The sequence below is a fragment of the Gopherus evgoodei genome, chromosome 4 (genome assembly GCF_007399415.2).
Source record: "Gopherus evgoodei ecotype Sinaloan lineage chromosome 4, rGopEvg1_v1.p, whole genome shotgun sequence".
Taxonomy (NCBI): Eukaryota; Metazoa; Chordata; order Testudines; family Testudinidae; genus Gopherus; species Gopherus evgoodei.
This window is the reverse complement of record NC_044325.1, coordinates 27,090,535-27,109,252: the sequence shown is the minus strand read 5'-3', so window position 1 is coordinate 27,109,252 and position 18,718 is coordinate 27,090,535. Positions and strand designations below refer to the sequence as shown.

Here is an 18,718-nt window from a genome sequence, read left to right as displayed (position 1 = left end):
GCAGAATCACAAAGAGGGGACTAATAGCTGTAATTCTTTTATACTTGTGAAGATTATAAAACAATAATAATCAAATATCAATCCCAATCAGTCTCATCAATAACCTTCAGTCTGCACAGCAAAAGCAGGATCTACAAACTATATTCTCCATGTGTATCTTAAGTACTTAGTTGACCTCCATCACCACAGTATATGAGTACCTCACAATCTGTAATGTATTTATTGAAGCCGCCCTCCTGTGGGATAGGGAAGTGCTATTATCTCCATTTTAAGATGGGTAACTGAGGCACAAACTCTACATGATTTTCCCAAGGTCACACAGGAAACATGTGGAGGCACAGGGACCTGAATCTGGGTCTTCCTAGTCCTAGGGAATAGGGAATACAATGCAGAAGCCATACATCTGTTTAACACCTTCGATTATTCACCAGTTAAAGTCAGGGCCAAAGTCTCAAATCTATCCATGATAGTTCTTGGTGCAGTTATTCTGCTCTCACCAAATACCTGGTTTAGTTCTTCCATTGGGGTCCTCTGGAAAGGAGAGTTTTCCTTCCTGCCAGCTTTAAAAGACAGTGACTGGTTTGCTAGGCTACCTTTCCTATGGATTGGGTCTCAGGGCGTACCGCTTTTCTGAATGTCTGGTCCCACTGTCATTCTCTTCCAAACTCATTGATATGATGTTTGACAAGAAATAGAATATAAGAGTCATAATTCACCATACAAATCTAAGAACAGAATTCTGCCCTTAGTCGATTCAGGTGGGGTGAAGACAAGATTTGAGCTTTCGGATGCTAAACGACTAATTCTGGATATACTATGTGCTTATATACAGTTCTTGATGCCTCCACACCAGTCACACTGCCACTAGTGTGGAATTCCAGCATTCAGTGAGGGTCATATACGCTATTCATAGGAAAGCCTTGGAGAGCAATAAAACAAGAGATGGAACAAAAAGATTCTTATTTATTAGTACACTGGTACCCAATCAACTGACCACATTCAGGAACTGTATGCAAACCAGCAATGGGCCCTGCACTGCAAAATTCAGATTGAAATTTGGAAATCCAAACAAGGAACTCCTCAAAGATTGTTTGTGTCTGGTGATTTGGTTTGGCCCAACAGAACAGTGAGCAGCTGCCAAACTCAAAAAGGTAATTTTCTTTCATAGAATCATAGAATCAGAGATTAGGGTTGGAAGAGACCTCAGGAGATCATCTTGTCGAACCCCCTGTTCAAAGCAGGACCAACTCCAACTAAATCATCTTCATGTAAATCATTTAATTGTCTAAATCTCCACACTCCTATTATAGTGACCTGAGAGCATCTCACTTGGATTCCAGCTCTGACAGTAAAATTCCGGTCCCATTAAAGTCAGTAGGAGTTTCGCTATTGACTTTGATGCGGTCAAGATTTCACCCTGGACATTCAGTGAGCACTCCTCCCATACAATGCAGACATAACCAGTAAAGTTCACAGACATGTAACTCACTGTTGAGTTTCACGAGTAGTAATTGTGTTTACAACATCCACAGTTAAATGCATTTCCATGTCAAGAAAAGAGAGCTTAGAAGAGGGAGAAGGGGAAAGGAGGACAGAGGGGAGATGAAAAGAAAATTTTGTTTTAAACTAATAGGAAGCTATTGTTAGACACTGGAAGGCCTAGTATTTATTTTAGTCCACTTTAAGCCTAACAATCACTTTGTGGGGTATACTGGTGGGGGACAGCTGAGATTACAGCATAGTGGAGTGGAATTAAGTGGTACATAATGGGTGGGGACAAACTGAAAGGGTGAATTTTGTCCCCAGAAGGGGTGGTAACCCTAACTCTGCATGGTAATAATGCAGCTCTCCTGTTCTTTGCTTCTCAGTTCCTTACAACTACAAAAGAGTTACAGGAAACAAAGGTATTTTTAAAAAATACAGTTAAGTAACATTAATATTATAACACAAACAAATGCAAAAGAAATCTCTCTGCTGCTCTCACATACCTGGAAATATACTTACATTGCCAAGTGTATACCAGGTAAATGGAAGGTCATCATGGAAGTCTTGTTCATTTTCTGCAATTTTTATGCTGCTGCAGCGGCACAGAAGCTGGTAGAGGATGAGCTTTGAAAAGGCTAATACCCACACTGTCCTTAAGGCTCTCTCTCGACCTGTCTCCTTTTCTCCCTCACACACACACGTGCATCCCCCCCACACACAGACAATACCCTGATATGCATTTAACTTTTTACTTTTGGCGATTTGTGATATAACTTTTCAATTAAATGCATTATATAAATGATATTTAATCTAAAATATAAATGTAAAGCCCATTTCAAGAATAAATTCCAAATTGCTAATTATCTATTAAATTAGACTTTTTTTCAGTCACCCTCTAGAACATTTTAACAGCCCATCACATATCCTTTTACTATGACTTTAAAAAAACAAATCCTGTCTGCTCTTTGTGAACACTGGTGATCCTACCAGTTTTCAAAAGCCTCTGCCCTTTTGTTCTTGGCCAACATTTCTCCTCCCTCACCCTGAGATGTACATGGCTGATACTTCAGAGATAGTTGTATTAGATGGGTGAAGAGATCTGTTGTGTATATAATTTATAAAGCTGAGATACTCTTGAAGTGAAAAGTATTACAGAATAGGTACTGTCTGTAGTTATTGCTATATAAAATCTGTCTCTTTCTGCACGTGTGTGTGTGTGTGTGTGTGTGTGTGCGTGCACATGCACGTCAAAGCTGGTTGGATACTATAAAAAAAAATGTCCTGGAATTTGGCTCTTTTCACAAATTTGCATGCAATCAAGTTTTACTAGCAAACTGCAAAATCACAGGCACATTCATTTGCAGAAACCAACTTTGAGATGTGCATGACTTCCTGTGCCAAAAGTTCCTGTGCACTTGTCCAACCCACCAGTAAAATCCCAACAACATGAGCCCAATTTCCCATGAGTTCTCACAGCTTGCATTGACTTAAACCTTAGGACTGAGCACCTCTGAAAATCTGGCTCTGTGTGACTCATCTGACTTTTGACAACTAACCAGCACAGCTCAATTGATGAATACTAAAGATCAAATTCTCACACAGAACTATTTGCAATCAATCCATGGAGGGGTTTTTTTAAATGACATTAAAGACTGTCAAGTACTTCTGAATGAAAATCTGAGAATATTCGTTTACAGCTCACACTAAAGTCCCTCAATAAACTGTTTGTTGTTATCTGGTCGCTCAGCTTTTAATGTATATGGGTTTATGACTATGAACTGTATTTGGCATCTAACATCTATTGATAGATAGCTATATCTCAGCAGCCTGCTCTGTGAGTCTCTGCAGACAAGGAAAGGGGAGCACACTTTCAAACTAGCATCTGTTTTCAATTCTCATTTATGGATGTGGAATCCTTTCAACTGGACATTAATCATTCTCCACAGCAGCAATTAGATACTTGAGACACATCAGAACAAATTAAATTAGCCCTATTTATTTAAAAAAAAAGAATCCTAAGAAGTGAATAAAAAAGGCAATAGACCATCCTGTGTGTAGCAACACAAAGAAAATTAAGACACTGAATCTCAGGAGTCTGAAAATTTCAGGTGCTATTTTCAAAGCCTGAACTGTAATCAAATAGCAGAGGGGTTCTATTGCATAATGCCTGGTGGATTACTTTCGCAATAAGGTATAATTGAAAGGATTAACTTGAATGCAATGTTTCCCTTCCAAAAATTCCAGGAATGCTGAAATGACTCTCATCTGCACTGGTATGACTCATGTTTTTAATGCTGGAACTTAATTTTTACTTCTGAGGAATTCAGGTTTAGGGAAACATTGCCTCAGAAATAGTCATTCAATTGACAAAGGAAAATCTCTCTTTTAGTGTGGTTAAACCCTAGGAGTCACATCTTTGGAGAATCTGGCTTGGCTTGGATTCAGGTAATGGACACACCAACAAGAGAGGATCTGCTTTTATTAGAATGGAAAAACCAAGCAGGATAGATCACAGTAATGAATTCAAAATTCTTCAAGCAGGCCAGACAATACGACTTCCTACTGCTGTGTTTGTCTTGCCTGATATAGCAGGCTATTGTCAGCAGGTAACATGGGAGACCCAACTCTGCCTCCTTAGAAATAAACATCTAAACTTTCATGGTTTCAACAGGAACAGGATGGTGCCCAATTCAATTCAGTGTCAGGCATGAAGTTGCTTGCCAGTCACGATGAGCTAATAAAAAAATTATAAATGAAATCTGCTGATTTTTTAACCAGGAAAAACACAATAGATATATTTTTAAGGAAAAGTTACAGAAAGAGGGACATTTCTGGGCTAAGATAAGCTACTGTTGTGAGCTCCTATTACCTGTACTAATATGTATCTCAACAACTCTTAGTTGCCTTTACTTTGGAGGCCAAATCTTATGCACCCAAGCCATTCCACTACAGACAGTCGGAATGCATATGAGTTCTGCAAGCATGATTTGGTCCTCTATGGCTAAAACTACCCTCACAGATCCACCCAGTGGATCATGATTCTGACCTCATATTCCCATTTGGAAAGTCAGTCCCCTGCCTGGCAGTGCACGTATCTGCAAAGTTTTACCCAGCGGAGCACAATATTGGAGGAAAACCCATGTGCCATGCGAGTCTAGAAATGGATTTTTGCCCTCTCCTATAAAGAAATTTGCTGATGCTAGAGTCTTCTTTCTTATCAGTGCCCATACAGAGCTTGCGCAGGGAGGAGAGAATACACCCTTTTGAATTAAGCAGTCCATCCTCTCCTCTTCCTTATGTAGCTACCAGTCCAGTCACCTCCCATAACAATTCTTTCCTCTTGCTTTTCTGTAATAACAACTGGAATAAGATTTGGGGTTAGCCCATCTAATATTTATTGCTCCCTTGTTTATTTCTTCATAAATAAAAACCATTGGTATCTGCACACAAGTCCAGCACTGTCTCTGGTACTTCTTAAAAGCCTCAAATTGAAAATAGACTCAAGTTATGAAGAATTAAAGCAATACTATCCAATCCAAAAGGCCAGCATGTGAGCAGACGTATCCAGGGATTGCCATTGCAACATATAGAATTCACATATGATTTTATGTTTAAAATTCCCTGGTTTGGAGAAACTATCAGCTAGTTAGATGAAGCTATAAATAGAATCGCCTGCTGACATTAATCACAATAATTTGGCAACATGACTACTAGTGAAATTATGAAAGGGACAGGTAACTTGCAAAGCAGAGCCCAAATCCATTCCAACCATTCATCAGCAGGGGGAAAACATTTTCCCCATACACTGCAACCTCATGAGAGTATGTGGTATTGGAGTCCGTATTTTTTTTTCTTTTGGTTAAATGTAACTTTAAAAAATATTAATCTGTTCCTTCGTTTAATTTCATCTGTACCATCGGCCAAGAGAAATACACTAATTTATAAGTTGAAGTGAGCCTTGAGATAATGTCACCCACCATTCATCCAAATTTGTCACTAGCATCCTATTAAAGCTGCAATTATTTTTTAATTAAAACTAAGAAAACTGGCATGCGTGTGCCTATTTTATACATCTGTTATGGGTTAAAATAGCTTTTAAAAAATGTTTTTTTAGACCGCAGTCTTTTGTGGCCAAGGCCTATGCCAAAGAAAACGCAAGCTTGCTTATTTTCTCCATGGGGCGCAACAGCGCCTGTGTGTGCCTGAACAGATTCGACTGGCCGTGAAAAGAATTCTAAATAAAACACAAACATGGAATTTGGCAACGCCACATAAGCAAGCTTAAGACTAATTCCAGCATGCGGACAGCTCTCACACAGCAAGTCTGGCTCCACTATAAATGAAACCAGGCTCTGTAAAATATCCAGTAAAGTTTGAGTTCAGATTTAAAAGGACAGTGCTCTTATTCCAGTTTAAAAAAAAAATCTGATTAAAGAAGCTCATGCTGGCTCAATAAATCTGCATGTTGTGAGCTGTGTTTTCTTTCAGCTGATACTTCCATTTAAAAAAAAATTAAAACAATTTCACTTTGGGATTGACTTTTGTAGAGGAGGCTCTGAAAAATGTGTTTAAAAGTAATGTGGAGAGGGTAAATAAAGAGAAATTTTCCTAAGGTGAAAGAAATCAAAGAAAGTGAAGGGACTAATTATTTTAAGAAAATATTAAAATAGATCCGCAAAATAGGAAATTCTAAAATAAAAATTAGGTGTGGATTAAGTGTGCGGATCATTCACCACAAGTCAAGCAGGCCATTGACAGAAGAACTTGTTCTAATTACATATCAAAGTAACCAAAATGTTGACTCATGATGGGGAGGAGGGGTGTCTGTCTATCTGTCTGTCTGTCTATGTGCAAAATGCTCCAGCATTCCCAAGAGAACTACAGAGGAGCAGGGTGTGTGGTGCTATCCCCAGGGGAATACAATCACATGGGCAACCTTCCTCTAACAATCTCAGTAGACCAGATTGTTTAACCAGAGTTAACAGGAGAAAGGGAGGGGGTGGAGAAAAAGAGCTACCAACTATATAAACAACCACAGACAAAAGATTTATTTGGTTTTGCCAATTCTAGTGTAATAAAAAAATTAATCATTGATTATCATCTCAGAGGGATGTGCAATGGTGCTGGCAGACTTAATGGGAAAGGACGGAAAAAATATATAAGGCAGTCTTCAACCCAACATTAAAAGGCAATGGCTTTTTTCCCAGTACATCTTCATTTTCCCACAAAGGTCTGGATGACGCTATGTTGTACCGTTCTATAATCACAAAAAAACTACCCTCCACTGCCCATTCCCAACCCGGATCATCTGCCTGCTCCTTGAAAAGCAGACTTGCTGGCCAGTGGCCACTGAATGTTTCAAGAGATTGTGCTTTTAAGAATGCTTTGACTTTATCCTAATGATCTTTGACAATGATAGTGAAGAGGAGGAATAAGAGAGCTCTATTGCCTCTCATTTCAATAGCATCTTTTACCCTACTTGTTATGGCAAAGCCCTGCAGAATGCATAAGGATGAAGCCAGTAAGTTTCTAGAGAAATTTAATAGGATTCTATCAAAATTATTCTACAAACCTACTGAATGTAACAGAAAATTATATCCATGCTATAGGGCTTTTATAACCATACTACAGAATTTTATAACAGGGATATTATTTTAATTAAATGAAAAGGTTTACAAAACTTACAGAATGGGTTTATTTTCTATTAAATTCTATAGGACTTCTGCATAAGGCTAAAATTACTTATTTTAATGTTGTCCTCACTATAGGCAAAACCAAAAACATCCTGTTTCCAGCTCAATCAACAGTACACATATTTTTATAAAGGATTTGGATTAATTAACCTGTAAACACTCAGACCTAATTTTTAGACACCCTTTAAATATTAAACAGTGCTACGTCATAATGCATGCACTTATTCACTCCCTGTTCTACTGGAGGGAGGAAAAAAAAACAGAAAGACCTTTTAGAAGATGTGAACTAAAATAACAGTAGTTCTTTTAAAGATGGATTAAATGTAAGCAGGTTTACTGCTATTTTAAGATCCTATTCAGTTCTGTTAATTTTTATTTCTTACATAACTTATTGTTAATATTTTTAAATGACAGATCCTTCCTAACCATATACTGGTTCTCATTTAAAGCTTTCCTGGGCTGCATAGGGGAAATTCACAGCTTGCATAAACGGGTGTAACACACTGAAGTTGATGGAAGTGAAAACCACTAAGGCACCTTTCAGGAAGACATGCTCATAGGACTAAGTACCACATGTGCTCCCCCTGTTGTCAACAAGAATTCCACACACAGACTGATGGCACTGTATGATCATTGTTCTGCCTGGTTCATGGAGGCTACCACATGGCTCAGTGTTAGGGAATGAAAGTGGGTACTCAAAAATTACCCAGAATCCTGCTGAAGCTGAATGACTTAGAGGCTTACTGAAACCCAGGAAATAAACAAAAGGCATAAGTATGCTTTTGTGAGCACTGAATCATCTTTGGAGTGTTTTATAAAAATAGGTTAAAGGAACAGCTAAATGGACCATTTGTGTTCTGAACGAATTATAACCGCTCGAAGCAAGCAATTCAAGATACAGACAAAGAAAACAAAATAACCTGTCAATATTATGAAAATTAAAGAGTCAACCACCCATACAGAAGGAGTGGGATTGAAGGACGGAAAGACAAAGGGCCCAATCCCACTCCTTTTATACTCCACCGGGACTGTTTATATGAGTAATCAAGTGGGATATGGCCCAAAATAAGGAAGTGGTGTTTCAACAAACCTAAAGGGTCCAGGTGCGTTGTATACATTGACTTCTCTCTACCCACGGATTCCTTAGGCTCTTATTAGCAAAGAATAATTTTAAAAGTACAATTTTATGGAAGATTCCAAATACCCTTGTTTCCTCAGATATTCGCTCAGCACCTGCATTAACCTCATTCCAAAAGTCTCAGGACCTCTGACTCTTACAGTTGAATTCATAAAAAATGTAAGCCTTCTCTGTGGGATTTTTGCCTGTTTCTTTTCAAGTACACATTTTACTGATTCATTAGACTTCCTTCCCCAATCCTTGCTATGGTGAATGGCCTTGTCTTTAGTACCAAGGACATTGGTTAAAAGAAACAAGAAAAACAACATCCACAGGGCAGAAAGAAGAGGATTACATAAGGGACATGCCACACTCCAGTGCACTATATACACTTATATGTGACAAAAATGTATGGAAATGACAGACAAATGAAGAAGAAAATGAAAATGTAGGCTTCAAATATTTACGCAGTCATTTACCTATCAAGAGAAGTGCCAGAGGTACCTCAGTAAGTTCCTTTGACTTCAATGGAGTTATGCTGTGGTACTGCAGAGGGGAAACTGGCACAGTGCCTCTAAAAAACTAAAAGGTTCACAAAGAAATGTACACTTACCAATGCTTTTCACGCTGATTTGTGGGCCAAACACACAGGCTTGATAACATCTACATGATATTTCATAGATTAGACTACTTGCCCTTGATTGTGAGAGATATGTCTACATTCAGGACACTAATCCTCCTTACTGAGTCTGAAAAGCCTAGTTAGCACATTTCCTTATACACACACATCAAATCTAAAGTGCCAAGAAAAGTAATGACAGAAACCATTTCTGAAGGGACAGAATAACTCAGTGCTACACATGCCAGGTGAAGCAATGCAAGCAAACGGTTTGGCATATGCTACATACAAATGAATGGGATTTTACTGAGGGAAATAAAGAATAATTGCAAACATCTACGTATTGTGTGTCTGTGTGTCTAAAAATCTCAGTGCTAAAAAAAACACAACAAAAAAACCAAACCCTGTGCACTACACAGCCAAAAGGGAAGCCCAGTGAGTGCAGAGAGGCAGTGCGAATCCTAATTTGATCCTTCCATTTCCTAACAGATTATTGTTTCACACAAGCCTTCCCCTCTTCGTGTTTTTAATATTTTTATGAAATGTTTACGAAGAGACTGGCTGCATTTAGAGAAAGAGTGGAGAGGCAGGTAAAAGGCAGTGCAATCAAACGGTTGATCTTACAGCACAAATTATCCTCAGCAGTTACCCTGTTGCTCCTGCTGCAAAACAAAGTGGATCCTGTCTTCTTTGTTGAGTAATCATGTGCACAATATTTCAACTAGGAAAATAGGTCTGCTCTTGCTACTGGCAGTGGAGGTGTTTCCTGATATGATTTCTGTGTGCAGCTATATATTCACCTAAGCTCCACCTACATTCCTATTAGCAGGGGCATCCTCTTTTTATTTTGGATCTCCTGAAAAGTATGGCATGAGCCCCAATCTGCAGAGAAAAAAGCAAAAGTGTAAATGGGTTTGTTTCTGAGTCGGTCCTTTGTCAGAACAGTAGCAACTCCCTCATCAATGGTGCTGCTTCCTAATCCTTCTACTTACTCTCATTCAAACTGACGCTGCTTCCAAATATGAAATGATTCAAGAGAAGAAATTTGGGGTTTATTTTTATTGTGACCGACGAAATGCCACAAGAAAGCACTCTTTAAAAAAAAGGGGGGTCTGAAGGAACTCAAATGCGCCTCCTTTATTTTCTTTTAACCTCACAAACCACTTCGCCTTTTTCAATAGGCTTCTCCACTTGACAAGCTGTGGTCAGGATTTAACAAAGACCGGTCACTAAAAAATACAAATCCACCAAACTTACTGCTTAGCCTAATGGTGTTTACCTGCTCTGAAAACATTTTTTCCTAAACAAGCCATCATTTACCATACACTGAGCCCCTCAGTCATGGGGAGTTCATCCACTTCCATAAATAAATTAAAAAACACCTCTATCTTGTTCCAATATTTTTAAATTTAATCATGGCCAGAGAAATGATGGTTAATAATTAGCCCTTCGCCACTCACTCACTCACACACACAAACATACATACACACACCCTTTAAAAATGCAAAAATCTAGCCCTCTATTTTAATATTTCTGATGTCGCTGACCGGTGTCAGCTCTCCCCATACAGTAACTGCTTTAAAGCGCTGCATATAGCACTGCATTAAAAATTAATTACACATGCTATTTTATTGATAGTGCATAATGTAATGAGCACCAGCTGTGCTAAACATCCAAACTCCTTTTTAAGACAGCTATAAAAAAAGAAAGAAACTGCACTTCCAAATGCTTCTCCTGTCAGAGGAGAAAAACAGCAACATCTTGTATGGATTTGAAACAGAATTCTTTGATTTAGCTCTACATTTGGAACGTTTGAAGAATTCAGACTCTCGGGCTTGGCGTAGTGGTATGCAATCCAGTTAACTCTCTAAATGTTGGAGCTATTGTCTCTACTGTAGGCAATGTTTCCTTGAACCCCTTTGTCTTGAGACTACTGGATCCAGTTCCACTCGTTAATATTGCAATTAAGCACCTTTCTTTTTCCTTGGATGTCTGGAAATTGCAGGCATCTAGTTTTAAGCAACTTTAAATACTCCTTTCGCCCCGCTGGTTCTTAACTTTACATAATTAGGACTTACTAAGTTATACTGAAGGGTGTCTTTCTAGAACAAAGCCTAAGCCTCACTTATATTGCCAGTACTACTGCCCTGTGAAGTGCCCTAATTTTAGCTGCCTCTGTGCTGTCTTACAGTCTCCTGTAACATACCATGTATTAAAAATAAGTTTATGATGAGGTCTAGTTTGTGGCTGGATATGAGACAGATAGATAGATAGACAGACAGATACTTTAAACACTGTGCATGAAATAAAATCTTCAAAATGCATTAAATATTTCACTAAAATAAGTAAATAAATATAAGTAATCAGTGACTAATAGAGACATCTCTTCTGAGCACAAATTTTAGTCAGTTCTACTCTAGCGTGAATCATTTTTTTTCACAGCATAATGAGAAGCAGCATTTGCAAATGATTTTAATATAGCTGTAGCTCTTTGTCGGCATTCACACACACACACTGACCAACTCCTCTTTTTCCTCTCCCCAAAAAAAAGGGGAGGGGAAGTGGATCTAAAATCTAATTTGGATGAATTATTTTTTTTTCAGATTCCACTGAGTAAGAGGGGGAGGAGTAACATATCAGTCATCGTCCTGGGACTTGATGCATGAGGAGGCTTTTGCAGGATGAGTTTGCATTCTCCATTCTGATTATTGTTTTGTTTTCCATTGATCTTCCAGTGTTAATAAAACCCAGTCTGATATGAAACAAAAGCTTGCTTCTTGTTCTAGTATGAAATGTGCAGTACACATACCATATCATTAACATAAAAGTTTTTGAAATAATATTGCTTTCTAGACACACTGTATTAATTGCATTAAATCTTTTACAGCATGGTGGTCTTTTCTAGCCTGTCTCCTCATTGGCTGACTCAGGTTATAAACCAACACAAAACGAATAGCATGATATAACTAAATGAGGAAAAATATTCTACTGTTAAAATCTATTATTTACTTACAGCTATTTCTTTTAACTTTATTGTCACTTTAACCCGTACCAAGAAAACACCAGACTAGTTAAATACTACAGTCAGCAAAATTTTAGTAGCAAAATAAATTGATGTTAACTTTACAAGATTATTGGGTAATTATTAGAATGTCTTAACTAATATGGTCAATTCCTTGAATTAAAGGAAAACTGTTCTTACCATGTGATCTAGGACCCCATGGCGCTTCTGTGTTAGATCCTGAACCTCACAGTCCTGCCTGTTAATCACTGCTGTCAATGGCCACTTGCTGTTTTTAAATATGCAACTGAAGTATTACAATAGCTTTCTACCTCTTATAGATATGTCTGTGTTGGAAGGAAGTTGTTTCACTGATTGATTAGATATACGTTATGTTAGATAGGTTTTATATACATATATAAAAATAATTAAATCTATGCTCACATGGCCAGTGCCAATAGATTTACATCAAGCCCATATGAATAAAAATTCCATTTCTAGCACCTTTGAATTGTACCATCTTTAGGGCAAAGACTTTTTGTGTTTGTACAGTATGTCATAAAATGCTATGTATTCTTGGGCTGAGATTTTCATAGCCCATTTCTCTTTTATTTTAATGGGAATTGAGCATCCCCATTTCGTAGGCCGCTTTGTACAATATTAATCAATCAGATCTTGAAAAAGAAGCCTGTATTTATAGTATGTATTGTGAAAAATGGCTTCAGTGAAAGTTTTCCAGCGTGTTTGTATACACAAACATACATATAATTTTACATATAATTATGTCACTCAATAATCATCTGAATGTCTTTGTTATGTATGTTACAGTTAAGCTAAGCTGTCAGAATTAATTTAAACAAAATAAAAAAGATTTAAAAACACACTCTGATCTGGCAAGACACAAAGCAAAGTGAATTTTGTGCCCATTTATATTTTAGATCCAAGCTACACAACCCCGTGAATTTCATGACTCTGTTCCAACTTCTAATTAAATAGGCACTAAAAACATTTAAAACAAGAGAGCCCAATTCAACAGACAGAAGCTTCTGAGGCACAAAAGACACTGCAACAGTGATATGTGTAGATATTAAAATAATAATATTTTAATATGTAGGCTCTAACTTGCTAATTCTACATCCTGTATTTACTTATCCACAAAGAAATAAACAAAAGCATAACAGGAAATGTAGCAAGCAATCAAAAAGTGGCCCAGCACACACCACAGCAGAACTTCCACGTCATCCATTTGTTGTGGTTATTATTGACTACACTGAATATTATCTGTGTATTGTATATAAGACAAATCATATCTAGTATCAAATTTTCAACAGCAGCTTTGACACGTGGGCTCCCATATGCAGCCAACAACTCAGGTTGTTGCTGCCACAAATTGCCCAGACTCCTAAAGACCTGATTTGTGAGTGACAATCAGAGATACTAGGTGCCCACAGATGCACCTGCAATTGCTTGCCCTCAGATTTAGTGAGGTTGAGGCTACACTGAAAAATGTGAGGTCCTTACTAAGCATTTAAGCAAGAGCTAAAAAATAAAAAAGATACGAAATGGAGGAGGGGAGGAGAGAGGAGAGTAATGTTAATGGCTTTTGTTCAAAGAATGAAACAATTCCTCAGAAACAGGAACAAGGCTGACAGAATAAAGAGCTAATCGAGTTAGGGACACAAGCAGATCCCTAAAGCTGGAGTAAGTGACTCTCCAGTGTAAATGGTTATATGAAGAGGAAAGAAAACAACATTGAGATCATCACTGGTATTATATAATCAACACAAAGAGGTTCTTTTTGTTTCACTTCCACAAAACATTTTGGGTGTAAGAAAGACCTTGCTCTATGTTCTCAACATTATACATGGAAGACAATAAAGGGTTAAGTAGATCTGAGCCTCCTTTCCAAGGGGAGAAAATGTTTCTTTCAAGCAGAACTTGACCAACTACAGTCATAAACACTTAGCGTGTGCTTTGATATAACCTATTCTCTAAGTGCCATAGACTGTAGCAGTAATTATAGGAAGCCATGATAACAGGTCTATCTCCCCACAAAGCTGGCATCACTCTTTTAGCAAATAGATCATTCCAAACACTAGCAGCGCTCAACTATAAAATGAAAGTACGTAAAATAGAAAAGCTTTGTGTTCCAACATGCTGTAATGAGTTAGTCCTTCCTTCCTTTTCTATTTTTAGTTTTACTTTCTTCTCTCTCCATTAACTGTCTATATTTGTTTTAGAAGCAATAGAGAATAAGAGTATCAGTTCATCGTTACAACTACCAACATATCAAAGACACCCAGGTCTATTCTATATCACAAAATAAGAGAGAGAGAGGGGAACAGAAAATATGAGCTTGCCTCCAGTATGTTTTACTAGTTATGGGGGGAAAACTGCCTACCTTCACATACTGCGTTAATTGTTTATAAGGGCTTGATTATATTATTTATGGCAATGTCAGTCCACTGAAGCCAATGAAGTGAAGCCAAATTAACAGAGTGGAGAATCAACCTCATTGAGAAAGCAACCTGCTTATAGGGAACTTGGATATAGTCTAACTTCACGTATCGCTGGCAGACATTATTTGAATACTTTGCATTGTGCAACATCATGCTGGATATAAAAAGTTTGTGCTTAGAGAAAAGTTGGTGTATAAAAACTGACTGCACTGTGGGCTCGATCTAGCATCCTCTGAAGTCAACTGGAGTCTTTCCGTGGACTTCAAGCTTTGGATCAGGCTCTAGGAGGTACTGTTGTGTATTTTTAAACCTCCTCTTGAGAATTCTTCATCCTTCAAGACTCAAGGTTTAAAATACTGTACTTGCAAAACTTTCGATCTCTGTTCATCACATTAAATCTGAAGTTCCTAACTTTCTCCCTCAACCCTGGTATCCCCCAGTGAAAGGCTGCAGACATGTAAGGAAATACAATCAGGTATTTTCCAAAGAAACTGAATCATAGGTTTCAGAGTAGCAGCTGTGTTAGTCTGTATCTTTATGCAAAAAGAACAGGAGTACTTGTGGCACCTTAGAGACTAAAATTTATTTGAGCATAGGGACCCTGTCTTGATATATGGTCACTGTTATACTGTGGTAGGATTCTATCTGCACATGCTACAATGAAAAGCTGTATGCGAGCAAGTTTATGATGGCCCTCCCAAGAAGTCATCGGGGTCAACTCTTTAAGGCTTTACTCACTTCTCACTCTGCTAATTCCTTCCTGACTGTCCAAATTCTGCAGTCCTTATGCAGTATTTACTCAGCATTATTCTGTGAAACTCCGAGTAAGTTTGCCCAAATAGGGACTACAGAATTTGGCACACATGGGAGTTTTGCCTGTGTAAGCACTTTAGAATTTTGCCTTAGCTGAATTTTCTTTCAGGCCCTTCCCATTTTCACCTCTAACCCCCTAAATTCACTACAGGCCTGATTTTTTAACTAAGCTGCACTCAGAACACCCCTTGATTTCAAAGAGATCCCTGTGTCTGAAATGGCAGGGTCAGGCATCAACTCTTTAGTCAGTCACATGTCAGGGTCCTCCCTGGCTACCTAGGTTTCACTAATCCACATTGCCTTTTCTTCATGGCAGTGACAAGAGTCAGGGTTTAAAAAATGAAGACAAAAAAATGTTAATGAGGAACATTTTCTCAAAAGCCAGGCAGAAAAGTGCATGGAGTACAAACATCCTGCATGCACATGGAGTCTGAGGAAAGCCCTTAATACAAATGATTAGGAAAAAAAGACCTCAGATGTTAAATGTTATCCAATTAAGCTTAAAATAAACAGCCCAGAGAGATGAAATCTTGATACCAGGGTATCACATTATGTGAGGATTCTCAGACATTTGCTCACAATGTGGCATAAACAGATCAGCAGCGACTGGCAGTGACATCTGAAAGTGGGTAGATGTGGGGGGGAAGGAATGGACTCACATCCCTTTTCCCACTCCCCGTCCTCAGTGATGAGGGAATGTTTACGTTTTCACTGTCTCCCCCACACAACCCAGCGAAGACCACTAGCCCACAGTAACGGTGACATCACTTGGCAGCACTACTGACCTTCAGATAGCACAAAAAAAAAAATGTTTCTATTACCTGACAACTGACAATGACATCCAAATGTGCCTGAAGTCTCAGTCTGAGTCTCAGTCTGAGTCCCGCCAACTGAGACTGCACGGGCACCACAGCAGGGCAGGCTAAGGCAGGGCGGGAGAGAGGCCAGTGCGCGGAGAGGTGACGTGATCACTGATGTGTGAGGGTGGGAGGAGGCAGCTATGGGAGCCCCCAGCAGCTTTGCAGGCCTGGACGGCCCTGGAGAAAAAACAATAGAAAAAACTGTCAGTCGGATCTAAGTTTGAAGGGACAGAGGAGGTATCATCAGGGAAAACAGGAGGGGCAGAGGGCAACTAGGCCTAACTCGCTACATATTTTTATTTAACCAATTTATATTTCAGGCCGAGAATGGTGTGGCTCGTTGGAAAGCCACGGAGGAGAAGCCAGGCCGGGGGGATGGGCAGGCAAGAGACCTGAAGAACTACAAAACCACAGATTGCTACAGGCAATTTTCTGGAAGCGAACTCAGACTGGAGGGGCCCAAGGGAGGGGGACGTGGAAAGGGGATGAGGTGGCCGGTGAGGGAAGCTAGAGAAGGACAAAGATGGTGCAGATGAGAACTGGAGGCAGTTACCAAGACCCACCAACATGTGCTTAAGGACTGAATCAAAAGAGGGATTCTTGTTTTATGGCGTGTTAATGCATTTAACTGACACATAACCGGGTAAGCTTTCTGCCGAGCTGCTGCTGAAACAGGATCAACCCACCAGCGCAGACAAAGTGCAGCGACTTACAGCTCAAATGGCTTCAGAGAGGTGCCAGAAATCAAGTTCCCAGAATAAAGCATTCATGGGCCACTGTGCTTCCTTCCCAGTTGAGCTGCAGCCAGTTACGCATTTTGCATGCCCCATTTGTGTATTCTGTTTCCCTATCAAGCCTATAAAGAATGCAACAACCTTTTTCCTAATAGCTGAAAAATGATATTGTAGCCTCAAACTGTGTTATTTATTTTTAAATGCAGCTAGAAATCTTCTGCTATTTAAGCTGTGTTTAGAATCCTCTCCTGCTTCTTTGGAAACCCTCTCTTCTCCAGGCACTAGTCAGAAAGGAGCCCTATGACTTAAAAAAGAAAATATAAATCTTAAAATATGTGTATACACACACATACCTATGCACAAATGCACATGCAGACTCACACACACACACACACACAATATTGTAAATCAGCATAATTCCACTGAAGTCAATGGAACTACACAAATGTGACTGAACAGAAGATCTGGCACTCTTATGTTTATTTAAAGCCATGACTTTTATTTAATTACTCGACAAAGCAGTTGCAACTAATCCAGGGTAGCTTCTAAATAAAGCTATGTGGTACAGTGGTCACCATTCAAAAGCTGGCATTTGCCAACAATTACCTCACAATGGTACCTCGGAAACCACAGGTTTTCCCTTACATTTAGATCAGGAAATAAGTGTGTTAACTGTGGGGTATCTTCTGGCAAACACTGTTGCTCTTTTGTTTTAATGGTGACAACTCTGTTTGTGCATGCATGTGCATGCATAAACATACACACACCCGGGCATCAAGAACTATTTTGCCATAAGCCCTATGACATTAGAAGCCGCATGTTATAATGCATCCTCTCCATCTCAAGAGTCCCAGTTCGAAAACTATGGCTACATGTTGATCTGACAGTTACACATGTGAGGCAAATAGGGATACTTCATCCTTGGCAAAGCATCCAGAGCGTTAGTCTGCAAGGACTGCATTTGATTTTGTCGTTTATCTTAAATGGCTAAGAGACCACCAGTGCAAAACATTTGTGTGAAGCTTTTGCCAAAACCACAAGTGAAGAATCTAAATTCCCTGTGTAAATACTTGAGCTCCAAGCATCAAGGATAAAATTTGTGCTCTTTTGCAAGGGCTGCTTTTAAATAGAAGCCATCTCTGCGGCTCATGGGGCATTTTTTTTTTTGAACTGTTTGATCTCATTGCAAATGCTTCAAAAACAGGTAAAGAAAACCATTAACTGGACTGTATCTGTACTACATTCTGAGTATGACTGTGTGCCAGGCAAAAAGAAACAGATGTCAGACATATACATATAGGGGCCACTTCATTGTAATTTTAAAGTACAATAATAAGAGAAGTATTTTTATAGAACAATAAAGACCTAAGAATGGGGGAAGGCATCCTAAAGCTATTGAATAATTGCACTTTTATTTTTAAAAAATAGTATAATGAATTAGGTTGGCACTCTGCTGGCTTGATTCAGCCACCTGGTTACTGGGGAACTTGTGTGTCGTGGGAAGAGATGTGAACTTGATATCTGAGTACACAGGGTGGCTATTGGGCATTAATATTCAAAATTATACTGCAACCAGTGTCAGATCTCCAACTACCCATGTGCGGCACCACAACGTTCGCACCATAATGTTTCTAAGAGACAGACTGGGGCATACAGAAGGAGTACAGGTGACGTGTACTCCAGTCACTTACACCTTTCAACAGAACCAAAGCTTACAATGGAGTCTAGGGGGGGCCAAAGTTCTGCCTCCAGGCCATATGGGCCTACAGAATTCTATACTACCGGTGGGTGAACACAGCTTTAATACGGAGGTGAGGCCTGCAAGGAGCACAGATCCCAGCATGCAGCATGACCCAAATGCCGGGATCAAAATGAAGCACAAGTAGTCTTTCCTAAAATCTCAACGGACCACAACTCTCTGTTAAGGATCAGGGTGG

General features: G+C 39.0%; 1 protein-coding gene across 6 annotated transcripts in view; it reads right to left on the bottom strand.

Moving 5' to 3' along the window:
* Positions 1–18,718, bottom strand: part of BCL11B (BAF chromatin remodeling complex subunit BCL11B) — a 105,732-nt gene that overhangs the window by 43,823 nt on the left and 43,191 nt on the right. For 4 of the 6 annotated variants that reach the window (XM_030558788.1, XM_030558789.1, XM_030558792.1 and 1 more), the window contains exon 3: positions 16,009–16,224. The exons of the other annotated variants lie outside the window; for them this stretch is intronic. In XM_030558788.1, the coding sequence (XP_030414648.1) occupies positions 16,009–16,224 (216 nt within the window). The remainder of the gene's footprint in view (positions 1–16,008; positions 16,225–18,718) is intronic. 6 annotated transcript variants of the gene reach the window in all.